Genomic DNA, 15,120 nt, shown 5'->3' with positions numbered 1-15,120 from the left:
TCATCATGCAGTGATGATGATGATGAGGGCCATCTGCTAAATAAACGTCCAAAATTGTCTATTTTTCGCTCTGTTTTGGTCTCCACCACTTCCACTATGTTCAGTAGCTAGCTGCTAGTTGCTAGCGTTCCTCTTCTTGTCGACACCGAACCCAGTAAATGTTTAAAAACAGGAAAACTTCTGCAGAGCATCAAAGTTCAGGGATGATTTTCTATTTCATGGTGACATGTAATCTGATCCTCTGGGATCCTTCATGAGGATGTGTGGTGTGTTGGTGGCCAGCAGGAAGAAATACTCATCAACATTCAATATCAGTGGAACAACGGTCAGATTGTTGTGAGTTTATGATCCTCCATGGAGGTAAATATTTTACCAGAAGACAAAGTCATCATTTATGCTGCAATCCAGTTGTAGCTCACATATCAGTGCCGTGCTGATAAAGGAAGGCAAAGGTCAAAGGTCAGGGCTGGAACTGTTACTGTGAGCAGGAGTGATCATGTAAGGTGTCAGGGCTAGAATAGAAATCAATAATAGAAGGAGGGGGGGGGGGCATCTCAGAACGACTCTAATAAACCACCAACAGGGAAATAAAACATCCAGGAATCCTCTCAGGAACACAAATACAAGCAGTTTGAAGTTTAATAGAATCACTTCGGTACATTGAAGGTATTAATGAAGGTATTGATATGGATTCAGTTCTTTGACAGGCTTTTACAACCCAGTGGTGAATCCATTATAAATCCATGCAGAGGTCCTGATGTGACCCAGAGCTGCAGCTGTAGTCACATGACCCAACAGCTTATTTTAACACAGTGACTCCTCTTCAGTCACATCTGTTGCCGGGATCTGATTGGTCCATTCTCTTTGTCTCTGAGGAGCTCGGCACCGATCAGCAGGTTCTGCCCCTGATAGAAGCCGAGCTGGATCACAGCTGCATGACAGCAGCCTCCTCTTCGGCCTCCTGCAGCTAAAAACAAATGCTCGGCCTTTTATCTCAAATAGCTTTTCTATTTCCATCCCACTTTATTTTTGAGGTAGTATTTTCAGCTTTTAAACAGCCAGTTAAGGTCAGCAGCTTCCTGAACATTTGCCCACATTCTGATTGCATGACATTAAAACTATCTGCAGCTTCACCGTGTTTGTTTCTCTACTGTCTCTGTGATGACCACCAACTGTATATAAAAGTAAATGTAAAATGTAAAAGCACAATTTTTGGAGCCTTCCATTCAACTTCTCTCATCAAATCCAAAGTGAATAAAATGTGTCCATCAGTTATCTCGGTGTTGTTAGCTAAAGTCACTCCTTCTTATTAGTTTTCTGGAGGTCCATCTGAATACAGCACGTGGATCTTAAATGATGCTCTTTCACCTGGAGATCCTCCTGCTAACCTCCTGCTATCCTCCTGCTAACCTCCTGCTAACCTCCTGCTAACCTCCTGCTATCCTCCTGCTAACCTCCTGCTATCCTCCTGCTAACCTCCTGCTAACCTCCTGCTAACCTCCTGCTATCCTCCTGCTAACCTCCTGCTAACCTCCTGCTAACCTCCTGCTATCCTCCTGCTATCCTCCTGCTATCCTCCTGCTATCCTCCTGCTATCCTCGTGCTAACCTCCTGCTATCCTCCTGCTAACCTCCTGCTAACCTCCTGCTATCCTCCTGCTATCCTCCTGCTAACCTCCTGCTATCCTCCTGCTAACCTCCTGCTATCCTCCTGCTAACCTCCTGCTAACCTCCTGCTAACCTCCTGCTATCCTCCTGCTAACCTCCTGCTAACCTCCTGCTATCCTCCTGCTAACCTCCTGCTATCCTCCTGCTATCCTCCTGCTATCCTCCTGCTATCCTCGTGCTAACCTCCTGCTATCCTCCTGCTAACCTCCTGCTAACCTCCTGCTATCCTCCTGCTATCCTCCTGCTATCCTCCTGCTAACCTCCTGCTAACCTCCTGCTAACCTCCTGCTATCCTCCTGCTAACCTCCTGCTATCCTCCTGCTAACCTCCTGCTAACCTCCTGCTATCCTCCTGCTAACCTCCTGCTAACCTCCTGCTAACCTCCTGCTATCCTCCTGCTATCCTCCTGCTATCCTCCTGCTATCCTCGTGCTAACCTCCTGCTATCCTCCTGCTAACCTCCTGCTAACCTCCTGCTATCCTCCTGCTATCCTCCTGCTATCCTCCTGCTAACCTCCTGCTATCCTACTGCTATCCTCCTGCTATCCTCCTGCTAACCTCCTGCTATCCTACTGCTAACCTCCTGCTAACCTCCTGCTAACCTCCTGCTATCCTCCTGCTATCCTACTGCTAACCTCCTGCTATCCTCCTGCTAACCTCCTGCTATCCTCCTGCTAACCTCCTGCTATCCTACTGCTATCCTCCTGCTATCCTCCTGCTAACCTCCTGCTATCCTACTGCTATCCTCCTGCTAACCTCCTGCTATCCTCCTGCTAACCTCCTGCTATCCTACTGCTATCCTCCTGCTAACCTCCTGCTATCCTCCTGCTATCCTCCTGCTAACCTCCTGCTATCCTACTGCTATCCTCCTGCTAACCTCCTGCTATCCTCCTGCTAACCTCCTGCTATCCTACTGCTAACCTCCTGCTATCCTACTGCTAACCTCCTGCTATCCTACTGCTATCCTCCTGCTAACCTCCTGCTATCCTCCTGCTATCCTCCTGCTATCCTCCTGCTAACCTCCTGCTATCCTACTGCTAACCTCCTGCTATCCTACTGCTATCCTCCTGCTAACCTCCTGCTATCCTCCTGCTATCCTCCTGCTATCCTCCTGCTAACCTCCTGCTATCCTACTGCTAACCTCCTGCTATCCTACTGCTATCCTCCTGCTATCCTCCTGCTATCCTCCTGCTAACCTCCTGCTATCCTACTGCTATCCTCCTGCTATCCTCCTGCTAACCTCCTGCTATCCTCCTGCTATCCTACTGCTATCCTCCTGCTATCCTCCTGCTAACCTCCTGCTATCCTACTGCTATCCTCCTGCTAACCTCCTGCTAACGTCTCTCTCTGGTGTTTCCTGCAGGCGGATGCTAAGATGGTGTGCGACGTGGTCAGTCGTATGGAGGACACGGAGCCGTACTCGGCCGAGCTGCTCTCCGCCATGATGCGTCTGTGGTCCGACTCCGGTATCCAGGAGTGCTTCAGCCGCGCCCGGGAGTACCAGCTCAACGATTCAGCGCAGTAGTACGTCCACCCGCTCCACTGTGTGTGTGTGTGTGTGTGTGTTTGTGTTTGTGTGTGACCTTGAAGCCTCCGTATAAACATGCAGTGACCTTGAAGCATCTGTATAAACATGTGGCGACCTTGACGTCTCCGTATAAACGTGGTGACCTTGAAACCTCCGTATAAACGTGATGACCTTGAAGCCTCTGTATAAATGTGGTGACCTTGAAGCCTCTGTATAAACGTGATGACCTTGAAGCCTCTGTATAAATGTGGTGACCTTGAAGCCTCTGTATAAACGTGATGACCTTGAAGCCTCTGTATAAATGTGGTGACCTTGAAGCCTCTGTATAAATGTGGTGACCTTGAAGCCTTCCGTATAAACGTGGTGACCTTGAAGCCTTCCGTATAAACGTGGTGACCTTGAAGCCTTCCGTATAAACGTGGTGACCTTGAAGCCTCCTCGTCGGACTGCAGCAGGACTTCTCGATGTTTAACGTCTCGGTTCTCAACCTATTTAGTGTTAAAGGAACAATGAAGGATCAATGTACACACTGTATGTGTTCATGTCCGGATCAATAAGGGACTAATAGATATACAGCTCTGGAAAAATTAAGAGACCACTTCAAAATTATCAGTTTCTCTGGTTTTACTATTTATTGGTATGTGTTTGAATAAAATGATTTTTTTTTTGTTTTATTCTATAAACTACTGACAACATTTCTCCCAAATTTAAATTTAGAGCATTTATTTGCAGAAAATGACAACTGGTCAAAATAACAAAAAAGACGCAGTGTTTTCAGATCTCGAATAATACAAAGAAAACAAGTTCATATTCATTTTTAAACAATGCAATACTAATTGTTGTCAGTTTCTGCAAATAAATGCTCTACATATTTTTTACAATATCTTTATATATCTATATATATCCATTTATATCTTTCTTTCTATATGTCCATCTTTATCCATATTTTATATATATCTATACACACACATATATATATATATATTTATATATATATATCAATCTATATCTATTTATATTTATCTATATATATATCAATCTATATCTATATATCTATATCTATTTATATATATATATATCCATATATTTCTCTCTATCTCCATCTATATTTATTGATGTATATATATGTCTATATCTATCTATCTATCAATCTATCGATCTATCGATCTATCTATACCTAGCTTTCTATTTATATCTATCTATTATTTTTCTATCTATATCTGTCTTTATCTTTGTGTCTCTGAAGTAACCGATCGTCTGTTTAAAAGCTGTGAAGCGACTCTGCTCTTGAAATACAGCTCTACATCCATCACAGCTGATGGAGGAATATTTTCAAAACGTCTCTTCTGTCACTCTGCCGACCATCAGCTCAGAGTACCGACCAATCAGATTCCAGGTTTGTCAGAGGGCGGTGGTGCAGTGGTTAGCATTGTCACCTCACAGCAAAAAAGGTTCCAGGTTCGAATCCGGTCCTGGGCCTTTCTGTGCGGAGTTTGCATGTTCTCCCTGTGCTTGCGTGGGTTCTCTCCAGGTTCTCCGGCTTCCTCCCATCATCCAAAAACATGCACCTCAGGTCAGGTTACCTGGCGCCGCGCTAGTGGCAGCCTGCTGCAGCATCTCCCCCCTGAGACCTCCTGCTGTAGTGAAGAAATTTCCCCTTGGGGATTAATAAAGTGTATAAAATCAAAAAAAAATATTTTGGGTGAAAGTACTAAAACATAAACTTGCCAGACATGAGCAGATATGAGTATAATATAATTCATGTTAAAGGTATTTAATAGGGATGGACATTTCTAACAAAAACTCTATTTGATAACTGCTTTGAGCTGTTTGACTAATAATGATGATATATTTTTGATGGCTGTTGTCGTCTTTGCGTGTTTCTGCTGTTCACATCACATCTATGATCTGTTAGCAACCAATCAGCAACCAGCAGTGAAACATCCCGCCCACCGATAGTTGTAACCTGACTGCACCACAGGCCTGTCAATCAAACAGACACGCCCCCAAAAACAGGTCTTCTTGAATCTTCTTTTCTAATGAATGAGGGATTATTTTCAGATGGACCTCCAGAAAACTAATAAGAAGGAGTGACTTTAGCTAACAACACCGAGATAACTGATGGACACATTTTATTCACTTTGGATTTGATGAGAGAAGTTGAATGGGAGTCTATGGAGCCGGAGGCTTTTTGGAGCCGACCTCTAGTGGCACTCGCTGGTATTGCAGCTGAAGACACTTCTGCATCAGAACCATTTTTTAGTATTCAGTGACGTCCACTTAATATACAGTTTATGGTAGCAACGTGTTCAGGTGCATCACTGCCCCCTTCTGAACAGAATGAGGCATAACAACCAGGCCATGACAACCAAGAAATGATCTGGGTTAATGAAAACATGTCAATGATCACATCTGGGTATCACATCCCCTGATGTTTACTTACAGACTTTGCTTCTGTGTTTTTGCAGCTACCTAGACAGCCTCGATCGGATTGGTGCGACGGACTACCAGCCAACGGAGCAGGACATCCTGAGGACCCGCGTCAAGACCACTGGCATCGTAGAGACACACTTCACCTTCAAGAACCTGCACTTCAGGTACCTCATCACTCATCATCCATCCATCATCCATCATCAATCATCCATCATCCATCCATCTTTCATCCATCCATCATCCATCCATCCATACATACATTCATCCATCCATCATCCATCCATCTATCCATTCATCCATCATGCATCAATCCATCCATCATCCATCTATCTAGCCATTCATCCATCATCCATCCATAATCCATCCATCCATTATCCATCCATCTATCCATTCATCCATCATCCATCCATCATCCATCCATCTATCCATTCATCCATCATGCATCAATCCATCCATCATCCATCTATCTAGCCATTCATCCATCATCCATCCATCTATCCATTCATCCATCATCCATCCATAGTCCATCCATCCATCCATCCATCCATCCATCCATCCATCCATCTATCCATTCATCCATCATCCATCCATCCATCCATCCATCATCCATCCATCTATCCATTCATCCATCATGCATCAATCCATCCATCCATCCATCATCCATCCATCTATCCATTCATCCATCATCCATCCATAATCCATCCATCCATCATCCATCCATCTATCCATTCATCCATCATCCATCCATAGTCCATCCATCCATCATCCATAATCCATCCATCCATCATCCATCCATCCATCCATCCATCCATCCATCCATCCATCCATCCATCCATCCATCCATCATCCATCCATCCATCATCCATCCATCCATCCATCCATCATCCATCCTGTAATTACTGAGATTTAAACAAGTGTCTATATTTATCATTGTCTTCCTTTTAATGAGGTCTGATTCAATTAGAACAAGTAGCTGTGGGAATGATGACAGAGAGGGGTGGAGTTTCGTTCTGACCTCTAATTTAATCACCGTATTTCAGTCCCTCTTGTGTGCACACGTCTACACACTGACACACACAGTTACACACCCTCCATTTACAGCTGCAGAGATGTTGGTCCCCCTTCAGCTGTTCTGGGTGTTTTTGGTTGAGGTGTCTAAATATTGTGCCCTCCGTTGTTATTACTGTCAGTCCTGCAGAGTGTTCTGGGTGTGACACACACACACACACACACACACAGACACACACATACACACACACAGACGGTAGAGTGGGTTGCACACTAATCAGAAGGTTGGTGGTTCGATCCCCAGCTCCTCCTGTCCACATGCCTAAGTGTCCTTGAGCAAGACACTGAACCCTAAGTTGCTCCCGATGGTGAACCATTGGTATGTGAATGTTCTCCTGATGGCAGCACCTTGCATGGTGATCTGTCTCATTAGTGGGTGAATGGGTGAATGGAAAACCATGTTAAAGCGCTTTGAGACCGAAAGGTGGTAAAACCATACAAGTACAGACCACACACACACGGCTACTTGGTGTGGTTTTTTTTACTATTTGCCACTAAAATATAACTTGAGGCTGAGAACGTGGTCGTTTGCAGCTTTTGTAACGAGGAGGATGGAAACGGTTTGTGAAGCGTCTGTGTGGACAAACTGCTCGTTGAGGAACCTCGACAGCGTTCAGAAGTCAGAGGTCAGGTGGTGTTTAAACTCTCTGTTGCACTAAAGATAGACGAGGTAACAGCGCAGGTCCTCAGAGTCCCACACTGACTCTCTGTCAGCAGGACGAATGGCAGCAGAGCAGCAAGAGGAGAAACACATTTCTGCTCTTCGATTTTTCAAGCGTCTCCATTCAAAGACTAAAGCTCACTGTAATTACCCTGATCACACTCGCGGACCCACTTTAATAAATAACATGATCAGGTCTTTCAGGATTTCACAAAATTCTGAATTTTGTTGCGAATCTTCCCCAAAAGTTTGATGTAATTTGTAAATTTTTGTGTTTTTATTGCAGTACTATTGCAAAGATTTGCAGAAATTGCAAGTCGAGTACGTTTTCTTTGGAAAGTGCTGTAAAACTCTCAGCTGAGCTTCTGTCCAGGATTTTTTTTTTTTGAGGAATTGCAGGAATTTTGAAAAATGTTGCAGAGAATTATTAAGATCATAAGATGAGGATTTCCTGGAGGAGACATGTTGGAGACCTGCTGACAGCAAACACAAGAGCAGCTTTGTTCACTGTGTTGAGCTGACACAGTTTGACTTTTCAAAAATGTATTTTATTTACGCCTCAAAATCGGCTTATATATAAATGAATGAATTTAGGAACTAACTGAGCCTTTAAAAGAGTCAAAAACACAGCTGGACTCAGGTTTCAGCCAAAGAAAGGAATTAATACAAAATTGATGCCAGAAGAATGTGTTTAAATGTACCTGAAATCTAATTCACTTTAAGAGTGAACATACAAAGATAAACGAACATACAAAGATAAACGAACATACAAAGATAAACAAACATACAAAGATAAACGAACATACAAAGATAAACGAACATACAAAGATAAACGAACATATAAAGATAAACGAACATACAAAAATAAACGAACATACAAAGATAAACGAACATACAAAAATAAACGAACATACAAAGATAAACGAACATACAAAAATAAACGAACATACAAAGATAAACGAACATACAAAGATAAACGAACATACAAAAATAAACGAACATACAAAGATAAACAAACATACAAAAATAAACAAACATACAAAAATAAACGAACACAAAAATAAACGAACATACAAAAATAAATGGAATAAAAACTAGTTCAGAAACTGAAATTATTTTTGTTTTGTGCGTTTAAATTTGACTCAACTTCCTAGAAAGTTTCATCATTATTTTCTGTATGTGATGTTTATTTGGTGTTTGTTGACGTGTGTCTGTTGTGGCTGTCAGGCTGTTTGACGTGGGGGGTCAGAGGTCCGAGAGGAAGAAGTGGATCCACTGCTTCGAGGACGTCACAGCCATCATCTTCTGCGTGGCGCTCAGCGGCTATGATCAGGTGCTGCACGAGGACGAGACCACGGTAAGGACCGACGTTCACCCGGACGTCACCAGGCTTTAAAACACATTTGACTTTCAGTGCATTCATGAAGTGGTGAATCATTGGTAATGATCCTTTAATACACACAGGTTCATAATATCAGTATAAAGATTGAGTGATTGTTCTATATGTAGAAAGAACATGTAAGCTGACATGAAACAGTGTGTGAAGCTTCAGACATGGAGGGTCAACGTCCCAATAGAGTTTTTATATTTACGTTTCAGACATTGCAGCTGCTCCTTTATCTGATGTGTCATAATAGTGACCACATTAAATACTACCACACACCTCCAGTTCCACATTAAGAACCAGAAGTCCAGTTCAACTGTTGTGTATCAGAATAAATATGTCCTCCTCGTTTCTTCTTTAACGAGGCTCTGAAATGAACGCGTCTCCTCCTGTTGCTCATCACAGATTATGATCACAGCACAACATGGAAATATGTTTCCAGTGAAACACATGCCGTTGGAAATATGAGTCGGACGTGTTTGTTTAACAAATCCCTTCGCTGAGCAGCACTCCGTCCTCCAGACCGCATGCAAACACATCGCGACTCCTGTGTGGGAGTTTCTCTTCATGCAAATCATCACTGTTGCAAAAGCAAGTCAACGCTGAGCAAAGCAAACAAACTCTTTCAGGTCACATATAGGAACTTCTACATACACATATATTTGTGTGTGTATATACAAAAAAAATAAAGGGAACACTTAAACAAGTCAATGTAACGCCAATCAATCCCACTTCTGTGAAATCAAGCTGTCCAGTTAGGATCAACACTGATTGTGGATCAGTTTCACCTGCTGTTGTACAAATGGAACAGACAACAGGTGGAAATGAGGCAATTATCAAGACAACCCTATAAAGGAACGGTTCTGCAGGTGGTGACCACAGACCGTTTCTCTGTCCTCGTCCTTTCTGGATGATCGTTGGTCCCTTTTGCATTTTGCCAGTGTCCTCACCACTAGAGGGAGCATGAGGTGTCTCCAACCCACAGAAGTTGTTCAGGTAGTGCAGCTCATCCAGGATGGCACATCAATGTACACTGTGGCAAGAAGGTTTGCTGTGTCTGTCAGCACAGTGTCAAGAGGACGGAGGACATACCGGGAGACGGGCCGGTCCACCAGGAGACGTGGAGGGGGCCGTAGGAGGACAACAACCCGGCAGCGGGACCGCTATCTGCTCCTTTGTGCAAGGAGGAACAGGAGGAGCGCTGCCAGAGCCCTACAAAATGACCTCCAGCAGGCCACTAATGTGCATGTTTCTGCTCAAACTGTCAGAAACAGACTCCATGAGGGCGGTACGAGGACCCGACGTCCACAAGTGGGGTCTGTGCTCACAGCCCAACACCGTGCGGGGCGATCGGACTTTACCGGAGAACACCGAGATCGGCAGTTTCTCCGTCGGCGTCCTGTGGTCTTCACGGATGAGAGCAGGTTCACACTGAGCACATGTGACAGACGTGACGGAGTCTGGAGACGCCGTGGAGAACGTTCTGCTGCCTGCAACATCCTCCAGCGGGACCGGGTCGGCGGCGGGTCAGCGACGGTCTGGGGAGGCGTTTCTTTGGAGGGCAGCGCAGCCCTCCGTGTGCTAGCCAGAGGTACCCTGACTGCCATTAGGTCCCGGGATGAGATCCTCAGACCCGTTGAAGACCATCTGCTGGTGCAGCGGGTCCTGGGTTCTTCTGATGCAGGACAATGCTCGGCCTCGTGTGGCTGGAGAGTGTCAGCAGTTCCTGCACGATGAAGGCATCGACGCTACGAACCGGCCCGCCCGTCCCCCAGACCTGAATCCAATCCAGCACATCCGGGACATCGTGTCTCGTTCCGTCCTCCGACGCCACGTCCACCGCAGACTGTCCAGGAGTGGACCGATGCTTTGATCCGGGTCTGGGAGGAGATCCCTCAGGAGAACATCCGTGGTCTCATCAGGAGCATGCCCAGGCGTTGTAGGGAGTGATACAGGCACGTGGAGGACACACACACTACTGAGACTCATTTGGACTTGTCTTCAGGAATCTCCACAGAAGTTGGATCAGTCTGTGATCTGATTTTTCCACTTTTATTTGGAGTATGATTCTGAATCCAGACCTCCATGGATAATGATTCTGATTTCCATTGATCATTCTGATGTTATTTTGTTCTCAACACATTCCACTATGTGATGAATAAAGATTTGAACTGGAATATTTCATTCATTGAGATCTAGGATGTGTTGTTTAAGTGTTCCCTTTATTTTTTGGAGCAGTGAACATACAGTATATACACATATACATATGATAGTGATGATGGTGATGGTGATGGAGATAGTGATGATGATGATGATGATGATGATGATGATAGTGGTGATGGTGATGGAGATGGTGATGATGATGATGATGATGATGATAGTGATGATGGTGATGATGATGGTGATGATGATGGGCATGGTGATGATGGATGATAATGGGGATGATGGTGATGGTGGTGATGGTGATGGTGATGATGGATGATGATGATGATGGGGATGGTGATGTTGATGATGGTGATGATGATGATGATGATGATGATGATGATGATGGGGATGATGATGGTGATGATGATGGTGATGATGATGATGATGATGATGGGGATGGTGATGATGGATGATGATGATGGTGATGATGGTGATGGTGATGGTGATGGTGGTGAAGGTGACGATGATGATGATGATGATGATGATGTAGGTCAAAGGTTGTTTTACTGTTTCTCAACTCAAACATACACGTGTCGAACCACGTGTAGCTAACAAGCTAACGGTACCGCGGTATGACTCCTTCATTGTGTTCGACAAACACACACACACACACACACACACACACACACACACACACACACACACACACACACACACACACCACAGTTCTCTGTGCTCTATGTGAGCACTTCCTGGCTCTCAACACTTCCTTTTCAGGGACGTGTATGTGTGTCGGGGGGGGTGGGGGGGGTGGGTGGGGGGAGACGTGGGAAGGCTTTGCATTTTGCATTTGCATTTCCTGTTCCTGCTCTAAACTCCGCCTGCAGCATTTATGGCTCCTCCCACTGCTCCTGTCACTCTCGCCAGCGACTGTCCTCTCTAACCAATCAGCAGTCAGATCTTCTGCAGATGCTCCGCCCACATACAGGTATGAACCCTCCCAATAGATCGATACACTAACGGCGAGTTGAAAGCAGCGTCTCTTTGTGTGTCTGTGTTCCTCTAAATTCTTCTTCAGTATGTCAAACTGCTACACCAGCAGCTGAAGTTTCCACTAATCTGATTGGTCGATGGGCCCATCAATCACCTATTCTCCCCTCCCCCTCCTGAACTCAGCAGAAAAGCTCATAACCAAAGAGAAACTGCTTTCAACTCATTCTTAAAAACAAATCTAAGTCTGTTTTCATAAAACACTAAAATATATTTTATCTTCATATTTCAACATATTTTTACCAGTTTAGCTGCGTTTTACATGGTAATTCAGTGACGTGTTGTTTTTAATATAGTTTCTTGTTTTTTATTAAATTATTTATTAATGTACCCTGTGGAGCTTTCATCGGAAACAATATCTTTTTATAATTTACTGTAGGTTCAACCTTCTTAGTTCCATTTCCCACCTCAGAAAAGAGTTTTTAATTTGAAAGTGCAGCGTTGACAGCTTTCCTCTTCCTCTCCTTCACTGCTATCTTTACGACTCGTTCCACAGTGCCCCCCGGTGGTGGAAAGCTCCACAGGGATCAGTTAGCGCAGACAGTGGCGCATCGCTAACCAGCTACAAGTGCATGGCTTTTTTTAACTACAGCTTACTAATAGTTTCTGTTACTAATCTGTTCACACACACACACACACACACACACACACACAAACAGACACACATGCAGCAGAAAAACAAATGCTGTGTCCATGAGCAAGAGGAACTCTGTACTTCTGTTATGCTTTGTGGTTTTATTTTCATCTTAACTCCTCTTTATGTGTTTGTTTGTGTGTTTGTGTGTATTTATGTGTTTTTGTGTGTTTGTGTGCGTTTGTTTGTTTATGCATTTATGTGTGTGTTTGTGAACTGGTCCAGACCTTCTCTGGCACGTTTAACCGGCGCCGATCTCTCTCCTGCAGAACCGCATGCACGAGTCTCTGAAGCTGTTCGACTCCATCTGCAACAACAAGTGGTTCAATGACACGTCCATCATCCTCTTCCTCAACAAGAAAGACCTGTTCGAGATGAAGATCAGCAAGTCGCCACTGTGCATCTGCTTCCCCGAGTATACTGGTACATACGGCACAGGGAGAGGTCATGAAATGTCCTGTGTGGGACACTAGGTGGCGCTGTTTCACACAGTTTAACACCATTTAACGCGTTTCACACCGTTTATCACCGTTTAACACCGTTTATCACCGTTTATCACCGTTTAACACCTTTTCACACCATTTATCACCGTTTAACACCGTTTATCACCATTTCACACCGTTTATCACCGTTTCACACCGTTTATCACCGTCTATCACCGTTTAACACCGTTTATCACCGTTTAACACCGTTTATCACCGTTTATCACCGTTTAACACCTTTTCACACCATTTATCACCGTTTAACACCGTTTATCACCGTTTCACACCGTTTATCACCGTCTATCACCGTTTAACACCGTTTATCACCGTTTAACACCGTTTATCACCGTTTAACACCGTTTCACACCGTTTAACACTGTTTAACACCGTTTATCACAGTTTCACACCGTTTATCACCATTTATCACTGTTTCACACCGTTTAACACCGTTTATCGCGTTTAAGACCGTTTATCACCTTTTATCACAGTTTCACACCGTTTAACACCGTTTATCACTGTTTCACACCATTTAACACCGTTTTTCACCGTTTAACACCGTTTATCGCGTTTAAGACCATTTATCACTTTTTATCACAGTTTCACACCGTTTAACACCGTTTATCACTGTTTCACACCATTTAACACTGTTTACCGCCGTTTACCACCATTTAACACCGTTTATCACCATTTACCACCGTTTATCACCGTTTAACGCCGTTTACCACCGTTTATCACCGTTTAACACCGTTTATCACCGTTTATCTCCGTTTCACACAGTTTAAGACCATTTCTCACCGTTTCACACAGTTTAGGACCGTTTTTCACCGTTTATCACAATTTCACACCGTTTAACACGTTTCACACCGTTTAACACCGTTTCACACGTTTAACACCGTTTCACAAGTTTGACACCGTCTAACACCTTTTCACACCATTTAACACTTTAACACCGTTTCACACGTTTAACACCATTTACCACCGTTTATCACTGTTTAAAACCGTTTATCACATTTTCACACCGTTTAACACATTTTACACCGTTTAACACCGTTTAACGTTTCACACCGTTTAACACCGTTTATCACCGTTTCACACGTTTAACACCGTTTAACACCTTTTCACACCATTTATCACCGTTTCACACGTTTAACACCGTTTCACATGTTTAACACCGTTTACCACCGTTTATCACCGTTTCACACCATTTAACACCGTTTAACACCGTTTATCACAGTTTCACACCGTTTATCACAGTTTCACACCGTATATCACCGTTTATCACGTTTAACACTGTTTAACACCGTTTCACACGTTTAACACCGTTTACCACCGTTTATCACTGTTTAAGACCGTTTCACACGTTTAACACCATTTAAGACCGTTTATCACTGTTTAACACCGTTTATCACCGTTTATCACGTTTAACACTTTAACACCGTTTACCACCGTTTATCACTGTTTAAGACCGTTTCACACGTTTAACACCATTTAAGACCGTTTATCACTGTTTAAGACCGTTCATCACCGTTTCACACAGTTTAAGACCGTTTATCACCGTTTATCACCGTTTCACACCATTTAACACCGTTTAACACAGTTTATCACCGTTTAACACCGTTTATCACCGTTTATCACGTTTAACACTTTAACACCGTTTCAAACGTTTCACACCATTTAACACCGTTTATCACCGTTTCACACATTTAACACCGTTTAACACCTTTTCACACCATTTATCACCGTTTCACACCGTTTCACACGTTTAACACCGTTTCACATGTTTAACACCGTTTACCACCGTTTCACACCATTTAACACCATTTAACACCGTTTAACACCGTTTATCACATTTTCACACCGTTTAACACGTTTCACACCGTTTAACGTGTTTCACACCGTTTAACACCGTTTATCACTGTTTCACACCATTTAACACCGTTTTTCACCGTTTAACACCGTTTATCGCGTTTAAGACAATTTATCACTTTTTATCACAGTTTCACACCGTTTAACACCGTTTATCACTGTTTCACACCATTTAACACTGTTTACCGCCGTTTACCACCGTT

General features: G+C 43.6%; 1 protein-coding gene across 3 annotated transcripts in view; it reads left to right on the top strand.

The window, feature by feature from the left end:
• Nucleotides 1-15,120, top strand: part of gnao1a (guanine nucleotide binding protein (G protein), alpha activating activity polypeptide O, a) — an 82,225-nt gene that overhangs the window by 55,086 nt on the left and 12,019 nt on the right. For 2 of the 3 annotated variants that reach the window (XM_069140001.1, XM_069140000.1), the window contains exons 4-7: nt 3,030-3,190; nt 5,663-5,791; nt 8,584-8,713; nt 12,839-12,992. In XM_069140001.1, coding sequence (XP_068996102.1) covers nt 3,030-3,190; nt 5,663-5,791; nt 8,584-8,713; nt 12,839-12,992 — 574 coding nt within the window. The remainder of the gene's footprint in view (nt 1-3,029; nt 3,191-5,662; nt 5,792-8,583; nt 8,714-12,838; nt 12,993-15,120) is intronic. The other variant, XM_069139999.1, reaches the window with a different exon arrangement.

The sequence above is a fragment of the Embiotoca jacksoni genome, unplaced genomic scaffold, assembly GCF_022577435.1.
Source record: "Embiotoca jacksoni isolate LCO1_2020_lvr unplaced genomic scaffold, fEmbJac1.0.p SCAF_89, whole genome shotgun sequence".
NCBI lineage: Eukaryota > Metazoa > Chordata > Actinopteri > Embiotocidae > Embiotoca > Embiotoca jacksoni.
Note: the sequence above shows the minus strand (reverse complement) of the source record. Positions and strands in the feature narration are given on the sequence as shown.